General features: G+C 44.6%; 1 protein-coding gene across 3 annotated transcripts in view; it reads right to left on the reverse strand.

Annotated features, from left to right (window-relative positions):
* Positions 1-5,026: 5,026 nt before the first annotated feature.
* The window catches only part of KAT6B (lysine acetyltransferase 6B), a 207,688-nt gene continuing 192,244 nt past the window's right edge, over positions 5,027-20,470 (reverse strand). For 2 of the 3 annotated variants that reach the window (XM_025397157.1, XM_025397156.1), the window contains exons 14-18: positions 17,187-17,418; positions 16,723-16,882; positions 15,774-16,127; positions 12,781-13,072; positions 5,027-9,171 (exon numbers count right to left, since the gene is read on the reverse strand). In XM_025397157.1, coding sequence (XP_025252942.1) covers positions 6,617-9,171; positions 12,781-13,072; positions 15,774-16,127; positions 16,723-16,882; positions 17,187-17,418 — 3,593 coding nt within the window. In that variant the 3' untranslated portion in view covers positions 5,027-6,616. The remainder of the gene's footprint in view (positions 9,172-12,780; positions 13,073-15,773; positions 16,128-16,722; positions 16,883-17,186; positions 17,419-20,470) is intronic. The other variant, XM_025397158.1, reaches the window with a different exon arrangement.

Genomic DNA, 20,470 nt, shown 5'->3' on the forward strand with positions numbered 1-20,470 from the left:
CCCCCGGGCAGAGCCGAGCACTCAGTGTCTCAGTGAAATGGGAGGGACGGGCTCCCGGCTCTGGGTCACAGAGGAGCATGCGACGCTGCACAGTCTCCCTGCCTTGCTTTTGTTTTTTTTGGTGAGAAGGAAGAGGGAAAGGATTTTAAGATGTGTAGGCATTATGTTGTGATTAAACGTTTGGCTTTGTCTGAAAGGAAATTCACGTTCTTATAAAAAGTATTTTAAAATAGACATTGCTTTTCCAACTACGGAACAGTACTGGGTGAGCGGTGTCACAGGAGCGCCCGCGTAGCCGCGGAGGCTCCTTCCCGGCATCCTGCGTTTCTGTGGCATCCCCTGCACCCCGTTTGTCTTTTCAGCAGAACCCCCAGGCTCACGCCACCATCTCTAGATGTGCTCCTCCAGCTGGGTGGGGAGGGGTCCTGAACCCCCGTACAGAGGCCCCGGCTTCAGGCTTCCCCCACTTTCCTGAGGGACCCAGGGCTCCTCAGACTCTTAGCCAGGGCTGCCACTACTGAGAAAAATTCAATGAATTGTGGTGAATTTGGACAAGTAGGAGTTTGACTTTCTAATTTTGGGGGGAAAAAGGGAGGAGACCCTCTCTAGCGGGACCTCAGGGAGGCTCTCTTCACGTGGGTTCTAGTCAAAGCAACACGAGCTGGTTTTCAGGCACAGCAGAAAGTATTTGCAAATTGTTGTCTGCTGTGGAATGGGAGGATGGGGCAGCCAGGTAAGCTCAGGTGTGGCGTTTGCCTCCCCGAGAGCTAAGCCAGCACCATGGCTGCGTGATTTCCACTCTGAAGGAGAAAACGGCAGCAGGCACGAAGCGGGTAGTGACAGCTTCCAGGGTCAGGAATCCCAAACCCGACAGAACCCAAAGAGAGTTGCTGCCGTTGGAGATGCTGGCCGTCAAGGACCAGACACGGAAACGGCCTGGAGAAACCAGAATGTGATAAAGGCCTTCTAGGAAAAAACGAAAAGGGGCCCGGTTCTTCAGTTTGGTTATGGTTTTCAGCAGAATGAAAGAGGAAGTTATTGATGGGTGGAGGAGAGAATCCCGGGCCTCAGCAGATGTGTAAGCCACCTGAGAGTCACCCTGTGACCTTTGGGGATATGCCCCGCTTTGTGCCCCTGTGGCTGGGCCTGGCTTCCTGGGACTGCCTCGAGTCTGCTCTGAGAGTCGCCTTGGCTCAGGAGGAGCCAAGGCCCTCATGTTCACATGCACATGGGGCTTGGGGGGGCATCCCCGGGGACTTCCTCATGGTAAGAGCACTGGTCTTCTAATACATTTTGAAACCTGAAACACTGCAAAGGGGTTGCAAAGCAAAAAGGCAAAGATGATACATAAACAGAAATGTGCAGTGAATTGATGTGTCCTGGTGCTAAGATAGAAAAGGGGTACATGTTCCCTCTGAAAGTGCGAGAGTCCTGAACTGGACAGAGATGGAGTGTATCAGTCACAACTCATGTGGCTGTGAGGGAGAGAGCAATACTGGGTGTGTGACGACTACAGATGATGGAATTGCTTAATGACTCATACTTGGGTGTGAGGGGACCATATTCCGGCTCTTGGGAAAGAGATGCAGGCCAAAAGGGACCTAGGGTCATAGTGGCCCCAACCTGGGCTTCCCCATCAGGATCCTGCTACCCCCGTCTGAACTCTCTTATTGCTTAGCTCTGATCTGTTCCATGTCCAGAGAGAAGTCAGTATTTCCATTTTAATGAATATTTACATTTAGATGAATTCACGTTGGGGAGGATAGAGCATAGCTAGGTGCATTGCTGGTGTTTCCTGAGCGCCCCACACCTTCCTCATGCTCTCATCTCTTTGTGGGACTCTGGGTCCTGCCGAAGGCAGCAGAAGCTGAGAATGGCAAAATTGCAGTTATGGTCTCTTCTAGATGACTCCTGGGAGCCAGAGGCAGGAGAAAGGAGGAACAGAAGTTTTTGCAAAAGTGTTTCAAGTCTTCAGAAGTAAGATAGGAAATATTTGTTTGGTTACCAAGTGCCTATTGAGAACCTACCACATGCCAAAACCTGGGTTAGGGGCCAACAGGAAAAATGAAAACGCACGTTGTGATAAAGCACAATGCAGGAAATAGGCATGGAGGTGGAGAAAAGTGGGGAAGGGGAGAAACCCTCTTTAGGCGGGGTGGTCAAGGAAGACCTCTCTTAGACATGAAGACACAAACCTTCCGAATGTGCTGGAGCATTCGAGGCTGAGGAGCTGCGCATCACTGAGGCCGGAGCTGGCGGCTGAGAGCGGGAGTGGAAGGAGGGGGCGGAGAGACTTGATTGTATTCCAGGTGCACAGAAGATTCACTGAAGGGTTTTAAGCCAGTGTTTCAAGATCACTCTGGAAAGATCCTTTGGCTGAAGTATGGAGAACAGGTTGTAGGGAGTTAAGAAGTGAGGCAAGACCAGTTAGGAGGCTGTTGACAGGAAAGGAGGAGGTGGACTGGCCTGACAGCGCCAGGGGATTAGTATTCCAAGATTATTTTGGAATTAACCCAGAAAATGGACAGGACCTGCCGAGACGGGGAGGGGAAATGAGGGTTAACTGATCTGGTTTCTCGGCAGTGCTTTAACGCTGAGATGGGGTGGACCAGAGCAGGAATGGAGGAGGAGTCAGAAATCACCAGTTCAGTTGTTATGCAGATGTACAAAAGGTGTCCCAGGTCATTTGATGTGGCATCTAAAGCTCAGAGGAATGTTCACAGCTGGGGATGTAATTCTGGGTGTCACCTGCAGAGAGGTGGAATTTGAAGTCATCATACTAGATGAGATGATGAGAGAAAAGAGAGAAAATACTCCCGGCCCGAGTGCTGCAGAACATGAATGTTTATAGCTAAGCCTGGGTGGAGGAGGAAGGTCCAGGAAAGGGGACAGAGAAGGTAGATGGAACCCTGGGTACAGAGAAATGGAAGGTGCTGCTTCATAATGTAACAGTACTTGTACTTTGAGTATCTAAGATTGATTGTAGACCAAGGCTTGCTTGCAGCCACAAAGGGACCTGTATTTACATAGCACTTAACAGTTTTTACAGCAACATGCATTCATTAGCCAAGCCTTTAAATCAGAGAGGTGACAAATTAGGGCCTTTCAGAGCACAGTGTTCTAGAAAAAAAGAGCTGGGATTTGGAAAGACCTGGGTTTGTTTCAGCTCACACATCTTAGCTGGGTGAATTTGGGTAATTAATGTAGCTTAATCTGAGCCTCAACCTCCTGATCTGTACATTGGAAAGAATGGCCCCATTTCCTGCACAAGTTGGGTGTGTGGGAGGAGTTTGTGAAAGCTTTGTGACAATATTGTGAGTCATTACTTCTAAAACAGAATGTTGGTGAGGAAGGCAGATGCCCTCATACCTGGGCAGGCACCACTTGCAACTATTAAAAAGTGAGGCTGGCAACTGACCACCACTTGGTACGACTCTTCTAAATAATAGAACACAGTTACGATTTTAAACGATGTGGCCTGTTAATGAATCTCAATCTAATGGTGTATTTCAGCTTTGATGAATCCAAGTTCCTGTTTCGCCAAATCCTGGGCGTCACATTCAGATGTGAACTGATTTCTCTAGTGAGAGTGGGTAAGGTGGAGGGCAGGGTGTTCTGAGGCCATCTCAGATCAGCAGTTTCCTTCCCATGCTAAGCCTTTCTGTTCCATCAAGGAATGTGGGGACTGGGGCCAGCAGGGAAGCTCCCAGTCCTAGCTCTGCTGCAGTTCTTAGGGAGCCTGGACAACCGAGGTGTCCCTGGGACTGTTCTTAGATTCGGGTTTGGCAGGTCTGGGGCAATGCCTGGGACTCTTCCACAAGCTCCCTTAGAAGGCTGTTAGGCCGGCAGGGTATGGGAACCCAGACATCGCACAAACCACAAGGTGTGATTAGCAGGCCACGGCCAAAGGGAACACAGAGGGGAATCTCAGCCCCCAGAGAATCTTAACCCAAGAGGAAAGAGACAAAATATGTGACAGCTTCAGGTTGGGGCCCGTGGGGGGCTCTGTGTAGCTTCCCCATCAGATTGCTTGCAAGCCCCAACCCCACCTCCAGGGCTCGGGCAGCCTCTTGCCCGATGTGTGGCCCACTGGGCTGCCCAGTCCTTGGCCACTCCTGAATGGACGCAGTGTTGGATTTGTGCAGGCAGAGACCACCACTTCCCACTCGGAGCATGTTTCAGAGGTTTCTTTTCCTACTAGCACAGCACCTTAAATGGATCTTTTCCCTTTGTGCCGGTGGCCCTTGCAGACGTGTCTTCTTGGAATCCCTTCCTCAGCTATTACATATATTACCCCCATTGACTTTGCACTTGAGGAAGGAAGGGACTAAAAGATAACATCGTGACACTAAACCCAACATACTTTGTAACTGTGAAAGAAAATAACCATACGGGTGAGAGTACAAGGCAGAGCTCCACTGGGCACCCTCCGTCTGCACAAGGCCTTTTATTCTGGTGTGTGTGCTCCATCCTGCCTTTGCATGATTTTGGGTCCACTTTAAGGCTTATATCTATGCTTTGTGCAACATCGAATTTTTTTGTGTTGGACCAACAGTGCAAAAGCAACTTTTCTCCTCCACAGGGTAGTGACCTGCTTAACAGGAGTTGCAAGCACACGTGTTCAGACACCTGGAGAGCTTAACGGGCCAGTTTCACACGGGTGCTAGGTCAATAATTCATTTCTAGACTTACTGCTCCAATAACCAAATTCAAGCAACACTCAGAACTTTCTCTGAACGCTATACTTGTGAATATTCACTTTTGGCAGGGGGTCTAAACTTTAGGCTCTAAAGAAAACATACAATTAACCATTCACAACAGACCAAAACGTTCACACTTTTTAAAAAGAAGACGATGTTTCAAACATACAATCCCAAATTGGGTGTTTTTTGGTATTAATCTTTATAAAAAGGAAGTTTGCGACCCTGGTGCGAGGCTCGGAGGGGTGTTTCTACAGACGGTGCGAGTGAGGCAGCTGGATATTTGTGCGGGATCTCTTTGCAAATGAAGATCAAAGTCCAAAAGAAAAAAACAATTTCACTTTATTTTAAAGACAATGATTGGCATACAGAAGGTATGCACTTGCATAAAATAAACTTTCATGAAAAGCATTAAAATCCATTATAAATTAATTTATTAAATAGGTATTTGGTATATGTGATGGTTTTATTAGATATTACTCTTATTTATTGCCAACCCCTCCCCCAAAGTCAAAACAAATCAGAAAATCCCGTAACTCCAATTTACACTAAATAATTTATTTTCCCAAAATGTGTATGTGTTCTGAGGCGTGACACATGATACAGTTCCATTGGTCATTCTCTATCAATCATAATATGACAGGACACAAGAGGCTAAAAATGGCTCATCATAATTTATTTTATGTTAAAATGTACAGCTTTTTTTTGTTTGTTTTTTCTTTTTTTGAAGTGACTGACTAAAAAGAGAACAGATAAATACAAGAGTGTCGCTGGATCCTATTTTATACAAGGATTACGCCTCTCCTGCTTGGCCCTTACTGTCACCCTGTACAGGTACAAAGGCTACAAAAAAGGAAGCAATATAAACAGACACAAATAACTTTTTTGCTTTTTTACATGCGATTTGTAAGCTTAGTTTGAGCTATTCACAAGCTACTTTTCTATTTTTCCTTAAAAAATAACTCCAATATTTTATAAAGATAGAAAAATCTACAGATGGAATGAAAATGTAAAGTTAGAGGCATTTCCATAAAATAGCAACTTTACACCAAATTCACTATTTTTTTTTAAATCCTGCCAAGTATTTGGACATATATGAAATGTTTCAAAACCTGACAGATAAACACTGAGATATGCTTCATTCAATAAACAGAAGTCTGCATTTATAAAACAGAAAGCTGCCTTTTTCCCCCAAAGAAATCTGTCACCAAAATGGAAAAGGGTCTCAACTTTACACCAAACATTTAGCAATAAAACCCTTTTGACTAACCAAATGGGAATAGCTTTTATAGCTCTTTACAGTTTTATAATTAACAAAAATATAGTTTTTTTTAAAACCCTCAAATTAGGGCACCCTAATCAAGGCAAAAAACTTAAGAAATGGCTTACTTTTAGCACAACACTTGTACAGTACTACAAAATGCACTGTCACTAACAAAGACATTAGCGGCATGCTGAAGTGTCACCTTAAACAAAATATACAATAACTGAAATGCTAAAGGCATTTACATGGAGTGGACAGGGAAGGAAAAAAAAAGCTCTAGGTTCAATATTAAAACAGATAATTTGGGGGGGCTTGATATCCACATTGTTTAACAGAAGCAGGCACAACAAGTGGCTGCCTCCATATTGTAGTCCAAAGAGAGGCCTTCCTTTGCAGAGAATTTTATATAAAAGTAACAGAAATGAAGGTACCAAAAAAAAAAAAAAAAAAGGAAAAGGAAAAAAAGAAAAACAACTTGTATAAGGCTTTCTGCTGCATACAGCTTTTTTTTTTTTTTTTTAAAATAAATGGTGCCAACAAATGTTTTTGCATTCACACCAATTGCTGGTTTTGAAATCGTACTCTTCAAAGGTATTTGTGCAGATCGATCCAATAGTGATACCCCGTAGGTGTTGTGGACTGCCCACGTTGTCTACCTTCTCATGTAGGAGCCATTGAGAGACTGTTTGGACATGCCTGTGTTCATGTAGCCGTGATGTCCAGGGGCCGTGTACATCATGTTACTGTGGGGTGGGGTCTGCATTGGCTGCTGGGCATATGGCTGGGTGCCCATCATGCCCATCTGCATCTGCATAGGGTATTGGGGCGTTTGATTCATATAGCCATGATTGCTGTGGTAGCCACTGTTCATCATTGGCTGGGACATGCTGTACCCATTCATGGCGTTGAGAGTGTTCATGTTCATGTTCACAGAGTTGACATTGTAGGCTGGGGCTGGCATCAGGTTCACACTCATGTTCATGCCTCTTTGCATCGTTAAAGTCCGTGCAGGACCCTGCATGGCTACAGTCTGGGAGCGCCCATAGATTTGTGACTGATGGGTGGCAGCGGCTGGTGACAGAGACGCTGACTTGGTTCTCATGGAGACGTGGCCCTTGCTGGCAATCTGGGTTTGCAGTCTTTGGCTGTGAGAGATGCCAATATTTGATGCAGCCATGTTTCGTTGCAAAAGAGGCGGCGGCAGATTCATTGGAGGAGGAGTCAGGTTGGGGGGTGGGGTCATGGTAGCTTGTGCTTGGGGTCCCCCAGGGACGGAGTGTGGAGACTGAGAAAGCTGAACAAGCCCTGTGTTACTTAATGGTGTGGACAAAGAGGCACTGTTTGCATAGGAAGTCACAGCAGCGGAATGGCTGTAAGGCAATGAATGATCAATAAGTGTATTAGTTAACTGCTGCAGTTTGGCAAGGCTGAAGGTGGCTGACGGCTGTGGGTAATGCCCAGCCCCAAAATCACTCTGACCCATTCGCTCGTATAAGCCAATGTTGGCGTTGCCCGTCTCGGGGATTTCAGCCAGCTGCATGGGTGGGGTGAAGTTAGCAGCCATGCTGCACTGAGCCAGCTGCTGGCTGCTGCTCGGAGGCCTCTCCACCACACAGCCTTGAGGAGACTTGACGCTGCAGGTCGGAGGGGAGCTGATGTTGGTTTGCTGCAGCATGCTGCAGCTCCCGCTGATGTTGGACATCTGCTGGGTGACAGCACAGCTGCTCTGTGTCAGACTGCTGGAGGTGAGGTTGCTATAGGAGCAGCTGTTCTGTGAAGAGCCATTTCCACAGATGCTGCCTCCCATAGTAGAATCGTAGCTGCTTGGGTTTTCGTAGTTCTCAGTTGTGCTCTCGATACTGCCCAGGTCACTAAATCCACTGTCTACGACTTGCTGTGAATGATCTGAAACTGATGGGACATCCATCATGGGACTGGTTTCCATGTTCTGCAGAGATGGCACTGAGATGGCACTTTGATCTGGGCTGATTTGGGCATAGCTGTTTTCCAAAGCAGGGACACTTGGGCTATTGACAGAACGTACGGACTGGCCAGGATGGGAGTGGACGGATGAAACTGGGCTACTGTGGTCTGACTGTTGGCAATCGTCCAGAGTGGTGGCAATCTGTGGACTTTGGTCTGCACGGGTGTAGTTCTGTAGGCTTCTACAGGCCTCTTGAGTCTCGGCACAATCCTGAAAGGTGTCGTCCTGTTCACTGCTCTCCTGGGTCAAAGACTGAACTGCCTGGACGGTCTCAGAGTCGATTTCCATGGTTGCTGGGTTTCCCTCTTTGAACTCTGTATCGACTTCTTTGCTGTTCTTTTGGTCCTGCTTCTGTGCCTGTTCTCCTGGGGGTGGCTCCTCGTCAGATTCGGGTACGGCTTCAGGGTCCCCAGCAAGCTCCTTGGGCTCACTGTTACAAGAGGCTGTCAGGTCGACGCCACAGTCCATTAAGACCTCTGGGTTCGAGTGACTAGGCTGCACATTAAGGTCTAAAAAAGCCTCCTGGTTTTCCAGTACTTCTTTGAAGCTTTCTCTGGGCAGCTCTTCCTTCTCCACTTCGGCAGACTCCATGTGGCTGTCATCCTCGTCATCGGCATCATGGTCCTCGTTGTGAGATGGCTCTTCGTCCTCTTCCTCCTCCTCTTCATGATCATCCAAACGTGCAGAGTCTTCTTTTTCCGTGGAGATTTCTGGTTCCTCTTTTTCTTGGCTTTTAGCACCATCTGGATCTTTTTCTACATTTCCTCCTCCTTCTTCTTCTTCTTCTTCTTCCCCTTCCTCTTCTTCCTCTTCTTCCTCCTCCTCCTCCTCTTCCTCAGGTTTGATGAGATCATCTTCTGGTTTTTCACCTGGTGATGTATTTGGACTTACAGGGGCACATGTTTCTTGCCTTCTGTTTTCCTCTTGAGGCAGCAGGGCTTCCCCAGCTTCCTTGGCCTCCTCCTCAATGCTGATGGGAGTGGGGCTGGTTTTTCCTTCTGAAGTCTCCTTCTGTTCTTCCACTGTTACCTGCTCATCAGGCTCCATGGGGGTTTCTGGTGGGGTGTACAAATTCAGTTTAAATCCGGTCTTCCTCTCTTTGTTTTGCCTCCACTTAGACAGACCACGCTTTGTTCCTTTTGGCCACGCTTGTTTGCACTTTAGAGGTTCGGGATTGTCTTTACTGCCTTCTTTCAAGTTACTCGAATCATCATTCATATTGTCTTAGTGAAGAGACAAAAAGGGGAAGGAAGAAAAACAGTCTTAGAAAGCATAACCATGGGCAACTTGAATTCATTCCTCTAAATTAATTAGCAAACACTGCTTTCAATTTGGCATGTTAAGAGTTGATGGTAAAGACATAATCAAGGCTAATGTGTAATAATATTGTGGTATAAACCAAGTAAATAACCTAGGCCTGGGAAAGTAACATATTGGGAACACATGGATATAGGCAATGCTAATGTGCTTATTTGAGTTTAATGAACAAGACATTCTCTGATGCAAAAACCTAGAGTTCCACAGTGTAAAAAAAAAATCAATTTGAACATTTACAAATTAGGACATACAGGGGAAAGGAATTAATGCTAGCTTATATACAAATCATTACTGTCCTCGAAAAATGACTAGAAGCCTTAACTCTCATATCTACCTAGAGAAAGTAAACCTCTGTGGACATTTATAGGATGTAAATGTTCTTGGATGACATGATTTATTTACTTTGATTTGAATGTGCTCTCTGGCATAAAAATAAGCTGTATACCTCTGAAACAAATCATAAACAACTAAATACCCAAAACAAATGCACTTGTCATCATCATTTTTAGGATCATCATTTTTGCATGATACAAACTACAATGTAATTACTAGCAAATTCCTGAACATTTAAAATACAGGTATTCTTTTTATCACTAATTCTGTCCACATTGAATTCTGGATCAGCATGTTGCTGATGTAAGGTTTGAACATTAAAGACAATCAGAAACAAACCATAATTGTGAAGTTCATTTCAGTTCAGGTGACCTTATTTTTACTGAACCTATATGCACATGTGAATATAGATGTAAATATGTACATATTTATATAAGCAGATGGATAACTACATACATATTAATAAATATATAAATAAATATATGTATAAAGCACCCAAGTATTCTTACGATCTTTAGATTACACTAATCTTCTAGAATCAGTGGTCAATTTAAAGGAAAAGCTTTATATAGAACAATAGTTTTATTAGAAACTCTATTTTGGAGAATAAAAATAAGATGTCACAATCATCATAAAACAGATATCCCTTCTGCCAGAAGAGAGTGAGTTCTAGTCCAACCGGTGAACAGCAGAGTAAGCACGGGCTGATTTAGGTAATAAAAGGATTACAGAAAAACTTACCTGCAAGTATTACTTTCTTTTTTTTTTTTTTTTTTTTTTTTTTTTTTTTTTTTTTTTTTGAGACGGAGTCTCGCTCTGCCGCCCAGGCTGGAGTGCAGTGGCCGGATCTCTGCTCACTGCAAGCTCCGCCTCCCGGGTTCACGCCATTCTCCTGCCTCAGCCTTCCGAGTAGCTGGGACTACAGGCGCCCGCCACCGCGCCCGGCTAGTTTTTTGTATTTTTTAGTAGAGACGGGGTTTCACCATGTTAGCCAGGATGGTCTCGATCTCCTGACCTCGTGATCCGCCCGTCTCGGCCTCCCAAAGTGCTGGGATTACAGGCTTGAGCCACCGCGCCCGGCCGCAAGTATTACTTTCAAACTGACCAGCTGAAAAGAACACATATATGATGCAGAATGGTTCCTTGAGAAGTGCCGAGTACCATGCCCGAGTTAAGAGTCATCTCAGGACATTTCTATTCACAATGGCAGGTAATAGCCATGCCAGTGCCCCCGGATTCCACATTCTTTTTATTTTTGAGACGGAGTCTTGCTCTGTCACCCAGGCTGGAGTGCAGTGGCATGATCTCGGTTCACTGCAACCTCTGTCTCCCAGGTTCAAGCGATTCCCCTGCCTCAGCCTCCCAAGTAGCTGGGACTACAGGCATGCATCACCACGCCTGGCTAATTTTTTTGTCCTTTTAGTAGAGATGGGGTTTCACCATGTTGGCCAGGCTGGTCTTGAACTCCTGACCTTAGGTGATTTGCCTGCCTCAGCCACCCAAAGTGCTGGGATTACAGGCATGAGCCACCATGCCTGGCTGGATTCCGTATTCTTATTCTACATGCTACTGGACCTACCAGCTTTTGTTGGAACAACTTCCAAAATCAGAAGATGAGTTTTCTGACAATTATTCTTAAGAAAGAAGGACATCCTGAAAGGAGTCAGGCATAATACGAGAAGACAGCCAAGAAGGGGAAACAAAGCTCATTCGCACACATAAAATGATTGCTCATCGCAGTTTGTTGTGGTTTGTATGTTGATTTGTTTAAAAAAAAAAAAACCCAAAGAATAAGGCTTGGTTTCTCTATACCCAGAGTAAGAAGTCATTCCTTCAGCAAAACAATGTATGCAGGAATAGCATTTCTGTGAACTAAGAACGTCAAGAAGATGCTTGTTCTTAAAACTGTGGCTTTTCAAAAGCTAGAGTGATCCTGTGGTTCCCAGGAAAATGAGATGGCCTGTTCCCCAGATTACAGTAACTTCTGAACAGAGTCATCTCGGCCAGAGAACAGAGACAGTATACCATAAACCCTCATGAGTCAGCTGGGAGCACACGTTCTCAACCTGACAGGCAAGGATGGGTGTTTTAAATACAGCAGGAAAGACGATTCACTGGTGTTCAGTATATTTTTTAGAGGATGGGGTACAGGTGTCCCTGTCAACTTAAAAAGGAAGGGTGTCCCTGTCAACTTATATCAGTTTACTGATTTCTATATTATACAATATTATCAAAGCTAATCTTGATGTGTGGGTAAATTTAGATGATTTTTTTTTTTTTTTTTTTTGAGAAAGGGTCTCATTTTGTCACTCAGGCTGGAGTGCAATGGCATGATCATGGCTCATCCTGAGCTCACGTGATCCTCCCATCTCAGCCTCCCAAGTAGCTGGGACTATAGGCACACATCACCACTCCTGACTACTTTTTGTATCTTTTGTAGAGATGGGGTTTTGTCATGTTGCTCAGGCTGGTCTCAAACTCCTGGGCTCAAGTGATCCACCCGCCTCAGCCTCCAAAAGTGCTGAGACTACAGGTGCACACCACTACACCTGATTAATGTTTGTATTTCTTGTAGAGATGGGGCTTTGCCATGTTGCCTAGGTTAGTCTCAAACTCCTGGGCTCAGGTGATCCACCTGCCTCAGCCTCCCAAAGTGCTGGGATTACAGGTGTAAGCCATCATGCTCAGCTTAGTTTAGATGAATCTTTATAGTAGTATATACTAAGACACCACTGATTGTAAGATGTACTATTGATTCACTAATATTTGTTTTCCAGGAAAAAAAGAAACGATTCCATTCAATGCTCACATTGATAATAATATATACCTTGATTTCAGAAATACTAAATGTGGAAAAAAAAGTACATATTAGAATCAAAGAAATGTAATGTGTTTCTCACCAACAGACTTAAAAGTTTTGGGGGATAAGCCAATTTCTGGTAAGTAAGATGAACCCACCTGGAGGAATGCTCTGGCCTTAGAAGTTGTTTAACATAAAATCCAATTCCAGGAAGAAGGGACAGAAGCTTGTAAGGATGGGAAAGGGCAGATGGGCACTTGCTCCAGGTGCATCAGCACCACTTCCCAGGTGCCTCTGGGCATCACGCCAGAGGCCTGCTCTTTGGCACCCAGTCAGATACAGACATTCTCAAGGGTAAGGTTTTTATCATTCCTCTACTTACTTCTACAAGGGTCAGCATTCTTAAAGCAATGATTGTCTTTTCCTTCCTCTTCCTCTGTTTGTCTTTTCTTCCCAGGCTGATGTTGGAATGCTTTTCTCAAGACTGGCTTCCTGCCATCTTCCTCCACTTCAATCTCGCAGGTAGGCTCCAGCTGTGGCATTGGCCTCTCTTCATCTGAGTTGTCGAAGGGCTCATTCAGTACTTCTGTCGTCTCTGAAATGGTCTCTGTTGTTACACTGCTGTTGATCCTCCTGCGTTTACGACCCCTTTTCTTCTTTAGTACAAAAGGCCTCTGAAATTAATTCCAAACATAACACATAAGAGCTCATGAGAAATTAAACGGTTGAGTCGACATGCAGTAGATGTGTACTGAACACGTGTCTGAGAATCTTACACGTAGAGACTTCTGTAATGCCTTTGTACTTAACCTTCCATTTGATGTTTAACATCCCTCTCGGGCTCCAACTACACAGGCAAGTGTTTTCCAAATAAAACAGTTGTTTACTCAAGCAGATGCTTTGAGAGGGAACATCCTAGCAGCTTGACTGGAGATTTTAAAAACTAAGCTTTGCTTTTCTAGTATATATTTTCCAAGTGGTACTTGCTGGCTTCAGTACTCCTCACATCACAGACATTTAAGGTCATCACAGACTCTAATGTCTTTATAAATGGTGCCGTAATTAACTAGCCACAGGGTTAACACATTTAATACTTGATAACTCTTGAAGGAGCACCCACTATATGGACAGCACTGGGAAATATGATACAAGACCAACCTACTTGTTCTCATTCCACAGGACTTCAGGAACTATGAAAATGAAAGGAAAGGTACTTGAAGAAAGGATTACTGTTTATAATGTTAACAGAGTCAAGTACTGGTGGCTGCTGAGATGTAAGCAACTGATAACCTGGCAAAATATTTTAATAGAAGGCATCTAAAAACGTTAAAGACCTGCCAGATGTCTTATTTGTATGACATAAAAATATTTTTTCTTTTATTTTTCTTTTTTGTAGAGACAGGGTTTTGCCATGTCGCCTAGGCTGGTCTTGAACTCCTGAGCTCAAGTGGTCCACCCGCCTTGGCCTCCCAAAGGGCTGGGATTATAGGCGTGAGCCACTGCACCTGGCCTAAAAATATTTTTTCTGTTTGCACTAAAGGTTGGCATAAATGACTCTCCATAATTGTAATTATAAAATATTTTCCCCCCAGCAAAAAAGTTTTTAATGACACAAAATTCAAAGAGGAATAGCAGGTAGATTTGCTGCTAAGATGTAATTGTTGCCCCCCAGATTATTGAAAATACACTGCAAAGAAGGGTTCAATATGCTTGGTTAAAAGCTAACCTCCAGGTAAACTGTACTCAAGAATTATTATTATTATTATTTTTAAAATATTTATTTATTTTTTATAGAGAGAGAGAGTCTTGCTTTGTTGCCCAGGCTGGTCTTGAACTCCTGAGCTCAAGTGATCCTCCTGCCTCAGCTTCCCAAAGCATGGAGATTATAGGCGTGAGCCACTGTGTCTGGCCTCCAAGTATTCTTGTGTCTTACTTTTGTAATGCTCTGAATGCTCACTGAAGCACACACACAGCCGGTTAATCATATTCCGTAATTTAACATTTATGGTTATTATTCCCCCAGTCTGCCTGTCCTCTTTAATCCACGAGGGAATTTTCCCTAATATGAAGGAAGCCAAGGTAGAGAACTGGTTTTCTTCAGGTTGAGTCCAGTTCAGATCATGCCTTGGATGATTCTTGTTTTTGATAGTTTTAGAACAAGTTTCTTTTATTATATATACAACACATGAATACACACTCCTCCTAAGAAATGGAAACATTATTCTTAAGCCTGACGTCTACTTTGTGGGATGTTCCTTTCTACCACCTCCCCATGGAGACCCTTCCAGAAGACTGCCAAGCCTAGAAGAGCGCTGAGCTGGGAGTTAGAACAGCAAGTTCCCTAACAGATGCCATATCGGATGGCCTTGGGCAGAGCCTTAAGCTTGTATTGTGGTATCTCTATCAGTCTTGGCTGAACTAACAATATTGGCTCTCCTCTATGTCCCAGATAGATACGGAAGACAAAGATATCAGATCTGGGTGAGCAGTTACCTAAAAACAAAGTCAATTCTTTACTTTCTGTACCATTGGAGATGATATGGTCTATCTAGAGACACCACTGGACTACTAAGATCTGAGGAGATCCAGTAATGCTTTCTAACAATTCTGTGCCAAGAACAAGAGAAAGAAACAGCATGAAGAGCACTGGGCTTGGAGTCTTTTGGTTTTGTTTTGTTTTGAGACAGAGTTTCACTCTTGTTGCCCAGGCTGGAGTGCAATGGTGCCATCTCGGCTTACTGCAACCTCTGCCTCCCTGGGTTCTCCTGCCTCAGCCTCCTGAGTAGCTGGAATTACAGGTGCATGCTACCATGCCTGGCTAACTTTTGTGTTTTTAGCAGAGACGGGGTTTCACCACATTAGCCAGGCTGGTCTTGATCTCCTGACCTCAGGTGATCCGCCCGCTTTGCCCTCCCAAAGTGCTGGGATTACAGGCGTGAGCCATTGCGCCCGGCCCAGGCTTGTAGTCTTGAGCACGCATTTGGTTCTGTTTCCATCTCTAATGAGTCATATGACCTTAGAGAAGTCTCCTGGCCTCTAGGTCTTGGAGGGTGGTTTAAGTGCTCTCTGGGGCCCCTTTCTGTTCCCATAAACCTCAGTTACTCTACTCCTGCAGACCAGCAGGTGGCAGTGACTACTAGACTACAAGGCTGGCCTGTCCCTGGTTTCCTGTCACAGTGCTAACAAACCTCAAAAAGTAAACATAATCATGACTGTGAGATAAACGATTATGACATATGATCAGCAGGACTGGGTACACACACATAAACTACGACTAAAGAACAGAGAGTGAAATACTAATAGAGAGAATGTCTGCAATGACAAATAAGATTTGATGGAAGGTGACTCAGACAGAAAATCTAAACAGACACCGACCTTTCTCTTTATGGCAACTGACTGTGGTTTCGTCAATCTCGGGGGAGAGCTTTGAATATTTTCTTCTTCTTCTTCTTCCTCTTCTTCCTCCTCTTCGTCCTCTTCCTCTTCCTCCTCCTCCTCCTCCTCCTCCTCCTCCTCGTCCTCCTCCTCCTCCTCTTCCTCTTCACTGCTCTCTTTAGAGAGCTCCAGCAGCTGCCCTCGCTCCCCTGTGACTGGCCGGCTCTCCGGGGAATGCAAATATTTATTTTTCGATTGTACTTTTGCAGGTGATTGCCTACTGTTAGCTCTAGTTGACAGGACTTCTTGTTCCTCCTTCTCCCAGCAGCTAGCTTGTTCCATTAGCCGCTCAGCCTAAGTGGGGAGGGTAAAAATGGTGGCCAGTGAGAGGGCAGTTACACAGCCAGAGCCTCTGAGGATCAATGGCAAAGTGTCTCTAAGTCGGTTCTGATCAGGACAGCCAGCCGGCCAAGCACATTCCAGCTGCATCATCTCAGGAACCTTTTGCATCAGTTAGGATACCAAATCAAAGAAGATTGGGTTTCATGGGATATTTAGCAGTATTAATGATGCAGCGAATTGATTTGAGTCCTTTATCACTACATTACATGCTCACTGGCATGGAGCACTTTAAGCAAGTTCATAAACACAAAGAATCGATTGACACTGCAGCCTTGGAGCTCAGCACCGAATTTGATCTGATTACATGCTCTCAGTAGTGAAAAATGCTGCTTTGTAATCAATGATAAATGTTTCATTTTTCATACTCAATTCAATAAAATTATCATGTCTTACCATGAAACCTCAGTTAGGATAAATTAGTGCCATATCATTTCACATGCTATCTCGACATAACCAAGCTTTTGACAACGATCTTAATGACTTTCTTAGCTTAAGAATGCTACAAGATTGAGGTTACACAACTTAGGATGATAAAGACAATCATTACCTCTTTCTCAGCTTCTCGCTCTTCTTCAGACACTGCAGCATTAGAAATTAAAATTGGGGTCCACCTCAGACTGTCTGGATCAAGTTCATTGGCTCTGGAACAGGTTTTCAGCTTTTCCATGTGGCTCAATATCAACTTTTCCCGTCTAATGATGACAAATCTGTAATGTGATAAGGCAGAACAAGATGTAATCACAAGCTGAAATTTCACTTCGGCTTCACATACGGACATATGCTAGCACTAACGTTATCTGGGTTAGGAAAAATCAGAAAGCACCTCAACGAGAGGGTACAGAACACTGGAATCCAACCAGCAAAAAAGTGTCATTTCATGTATTATTTTTAGGAGAAAAGGTTTGTTAGTACTGTTAGGGAACCTCGATCTTTAACTGGAATGAATGCACCTATCTCCAGGGACCCTTTCTGGTGTGGGATGCCTGAGCCACGGAGCTGCCCAGGACTCACCTGCCATCTCTCTTGTCGATCATGTGGAGGTGCTGCAGAGTGGTGGCAATGTCATGTGGGCACATGCCCGTCGCTCTGCTAATTGCTTTGATGCTGATGTGCCTCTCATGGTGGTGGTAGAGATACTCTAAGATGACGCTCTTCCAATATGCCAGGTAGGAGAGACGGCCCAGATCGGAGAGAGGCTTTTCAGGAGACCCTGCTTGGCCTTCTCTTCTAGAAAGCAAATAGCCTAGGGCAGAAAAAATAAAGGGGCATTCCTCACTTTGGCATTCCCAGAGCTTAGAACAGGAGCCACCAGAAGTAATATGAGTAGCGACAAGGTAAAAACATCACACCAGAGAAGTGCATTCGCTTTAAGAATGTAGCCTCTTCCCAGTTATAGTGATCTGATCTCTGTGAAGTTTATGCTCCTGAACCTTTGACAGTGGCACTCTAAGTCAATTTACGCAGCTAGCAGCAGCATTCCAAACACATATTGTGGCATATTTCACAAAGACTAAAAGCGATGGCTGAAGACATTACTCCTGGTGAGTCTCAACATCTAAGTCTCTTACAGCTTTAGATTCTTCCAAAAACGAAATGTCAGGCACTTACTCAGAAATCCTGTCAAGGGACCACCCCAAACATTAATGGGCAAGTTGTTTTCCACAGGAAGGACCTAATGACCCTTTGACAGCTGGGTCTTAATAAAAAGAGAACGACCTCTGTTGACTCAAGAGTCTATATTGCTTGTTACATTTAACTAGCAGGTTGATCTGAAGCTTTGTTTTAGGACTAATAAAAGAATGTCTTTCAAGTCAACTGCTGCGACTCACATCAGCTCCACTAGCTCGATTTTCACCTCTTTCATAGAAATTAATTTACAATCCAATCCCAGAACATTGCTCCTACAAATTAAGACAAAACAAAACAAACTCCTTAAAACAACCTATTGCATGTATGCTCAGAAAATCCCCCGGCATCTTAAGCTTTTGAACGCATTTTACAGCATTACTGTGAAGGTTCCTTGGCAAAGGAACTTTAAAAATGAAAAAAAAAAAAAAAAAAAAAAAAGAAGAAAAAAAAGAAAAAGAAAAAGAAAAAAACCAGCCCTTTAAATCCACTTGAAGGTAATGAATGAAAGCTGGCGGCTGTCTCGGTAATTAAGAGCCACTTATGGAGTAGAAAAGAAATGCTATAAACTAATGATGTCTACCTTGCTCTAATTATCTATTTCAACAGCCTCACCTTCATGAACTTCCTAAGTTTAAACAAACATCAACCACATACAGTAGGTGGCAGCAATGACAAAATCATACTGCTCTGTAAACCACCCAAATCTTCAGCATTTTTCTTCTTTATCTACATTTCCAAAATGGCTGCATTCTCAAGAATTTTCTCAATTTTAGGGTTATTTTTTGTTAAAGAAGAAATCAATGCCTCTGATGCATTTTCCTGCCTCTCAAAATCACTGCAAATACAGTAATGCAGAAATATAAAACAAGCATCCAGCCTGAACCCTCGAAGGATATAATCACAGCATTTTGCATTTTGATGGCTTTAATCTGAATGCCATTATAAAGAATGGGCGTAAATTTAACTTCAGGTTTTGCTAAGGTCTTTTGACTTACTTGTCTCTTTAACCCATGTTTAAGTGCAAAGTATTTGACTGAATGCAAACAAGCACCACAACATTTTACAGTGAAACCACTGTCTACACGTAATTTGGCAGCAGGCTGGGGCTTTCAATAGCAGTGTGTCAGGAATGCTAACACAGTGATGGCCACTGTGCCGAAGCCAGACCACACTGTGTCCTGTCAACACGGAGAAGAGCTCTCTCTGTCTCTGTGTCGCCAGAGTACGAAGGGGGCCCACACCTCAGAATACAGATAATTGGCACATCCGTCACCTGCCTCCAAAGTGCTTGGTACATGCTGAGAAATGTACTCAGGTGGCCGGTGGGGGGGGGGGTCCCAGCTTTGTACTCCTGGGGGGTGAGAACCATAGAGCCGTGGATATGGAACTATCCCCTTTTGTCCATGAGATCCCACAATTAAAAGTCCCCTGCAGTGAGTGTGAAAGTCCCCAGGTCCTCTACTGGTTCTTATTTGAATCCAGCAGTCAAGGACAGAAAGCCCCACTCCTCTCAGTCTTGCAGAAAGAATTCTGTACAACCAAAGTGTTCATACCAAAGTGGTATGTGCCCCCCCATACCTTATGTCCCCCACTACGATGGGCCAGCTTACCCAGAAGCACATGTGTTCCTTTGTTCTGTCTCCCCGCTACAGTCCCTAATCTGGAAGGCAGCAGCAGCCAGCATCAGGAAAACCCACGCTTTCCGCAGCTGTTCGTGCTTTCACACCCTGAAGTGGCGCAGACACACCCTGTCAGGGCCTGAGCCTAAATGGGTTAGGCCACTCAAACTAGCAGGCAACTTGGGGTCCATGGGGAGCATTTAGGCATAAACCTTTTAGCACCTGCTACTCCTACCACGTTAAGTGGCTGTCTCCTGGGACACTCCCTTGGACACAGACTTCAGGCTATGAATGATAGTCACGGAAGAGTCCTGGGGAGGTGGCAACAGGGTGATGAGCCCTGATGGGCGTGGGTACACTGACAGCCCAGTGGTCTTTTTCAGCAAACACCCTTGCACTGTGCTTGCAAAGGCCAGGAGAAAGCAGGGAGTGGCCAACACCTGCCAGGAGGCCATGCTTCCCTGGGTGCTGGAAAGAAGACAACTGCAAACCCAAGCTCCAGCTACAGCACAGCAGGCGGGTGTGCAGGGATGACGTGCACCAACACTGCAGACTGCCCAAGGCGACTACCCGAAGGGACCACTGCATGGTTTGCAGTGGGTTTTTCCCTCTCCTCTCTGACTCATGAGACCCTCAAGGAACTAACAATAGCAGCAACCGGCACTTATGCCAGGAGCCATTTGGAAGTCCACGAAGTCTCCTCACGTAAGAGAAAACAGAATCCATCAAAACGATCAAAATGAACAAAGATACATTTCTGATTCCTTACTAGTTAAGTGAACTCACTTGTAATATGTTAAACTGCAGAGCTTAGAAGAAAAGTGTGTGTCATGTCCACTCCACTGGTGCGCTTGGCGGATGTAGGACAGAATTCCATTTGAACGTGCAGCAGTACTTCCTCTCAGAAGGCTGCAGCTGGTGGCACTTCACTACTCTGACCCTCATAACATGCGATGTTTTAAAAAAGGAATTTCTTGCCACCTTTTGTTTCTTTGTACTTTTTTTTTTTGAGACAGAGGCTTGCTCTGTTGCCCAGGCTGGAGTGCA

This window comes from Theropithecus gelada, chromosome 9 (genome assembly GCF_003255815.1).
Source record: "Theropithecus gelada isolate Dixy chromosome 9, Tgel_1.0, whole genome shotgun sequence".
NCBI classification, from domain to species: Eukaryota; Metazoa; Chordata; class Mammalia; order Primates; family Cercopithecidae; genus Theropithecus; species Theropithecus gelada.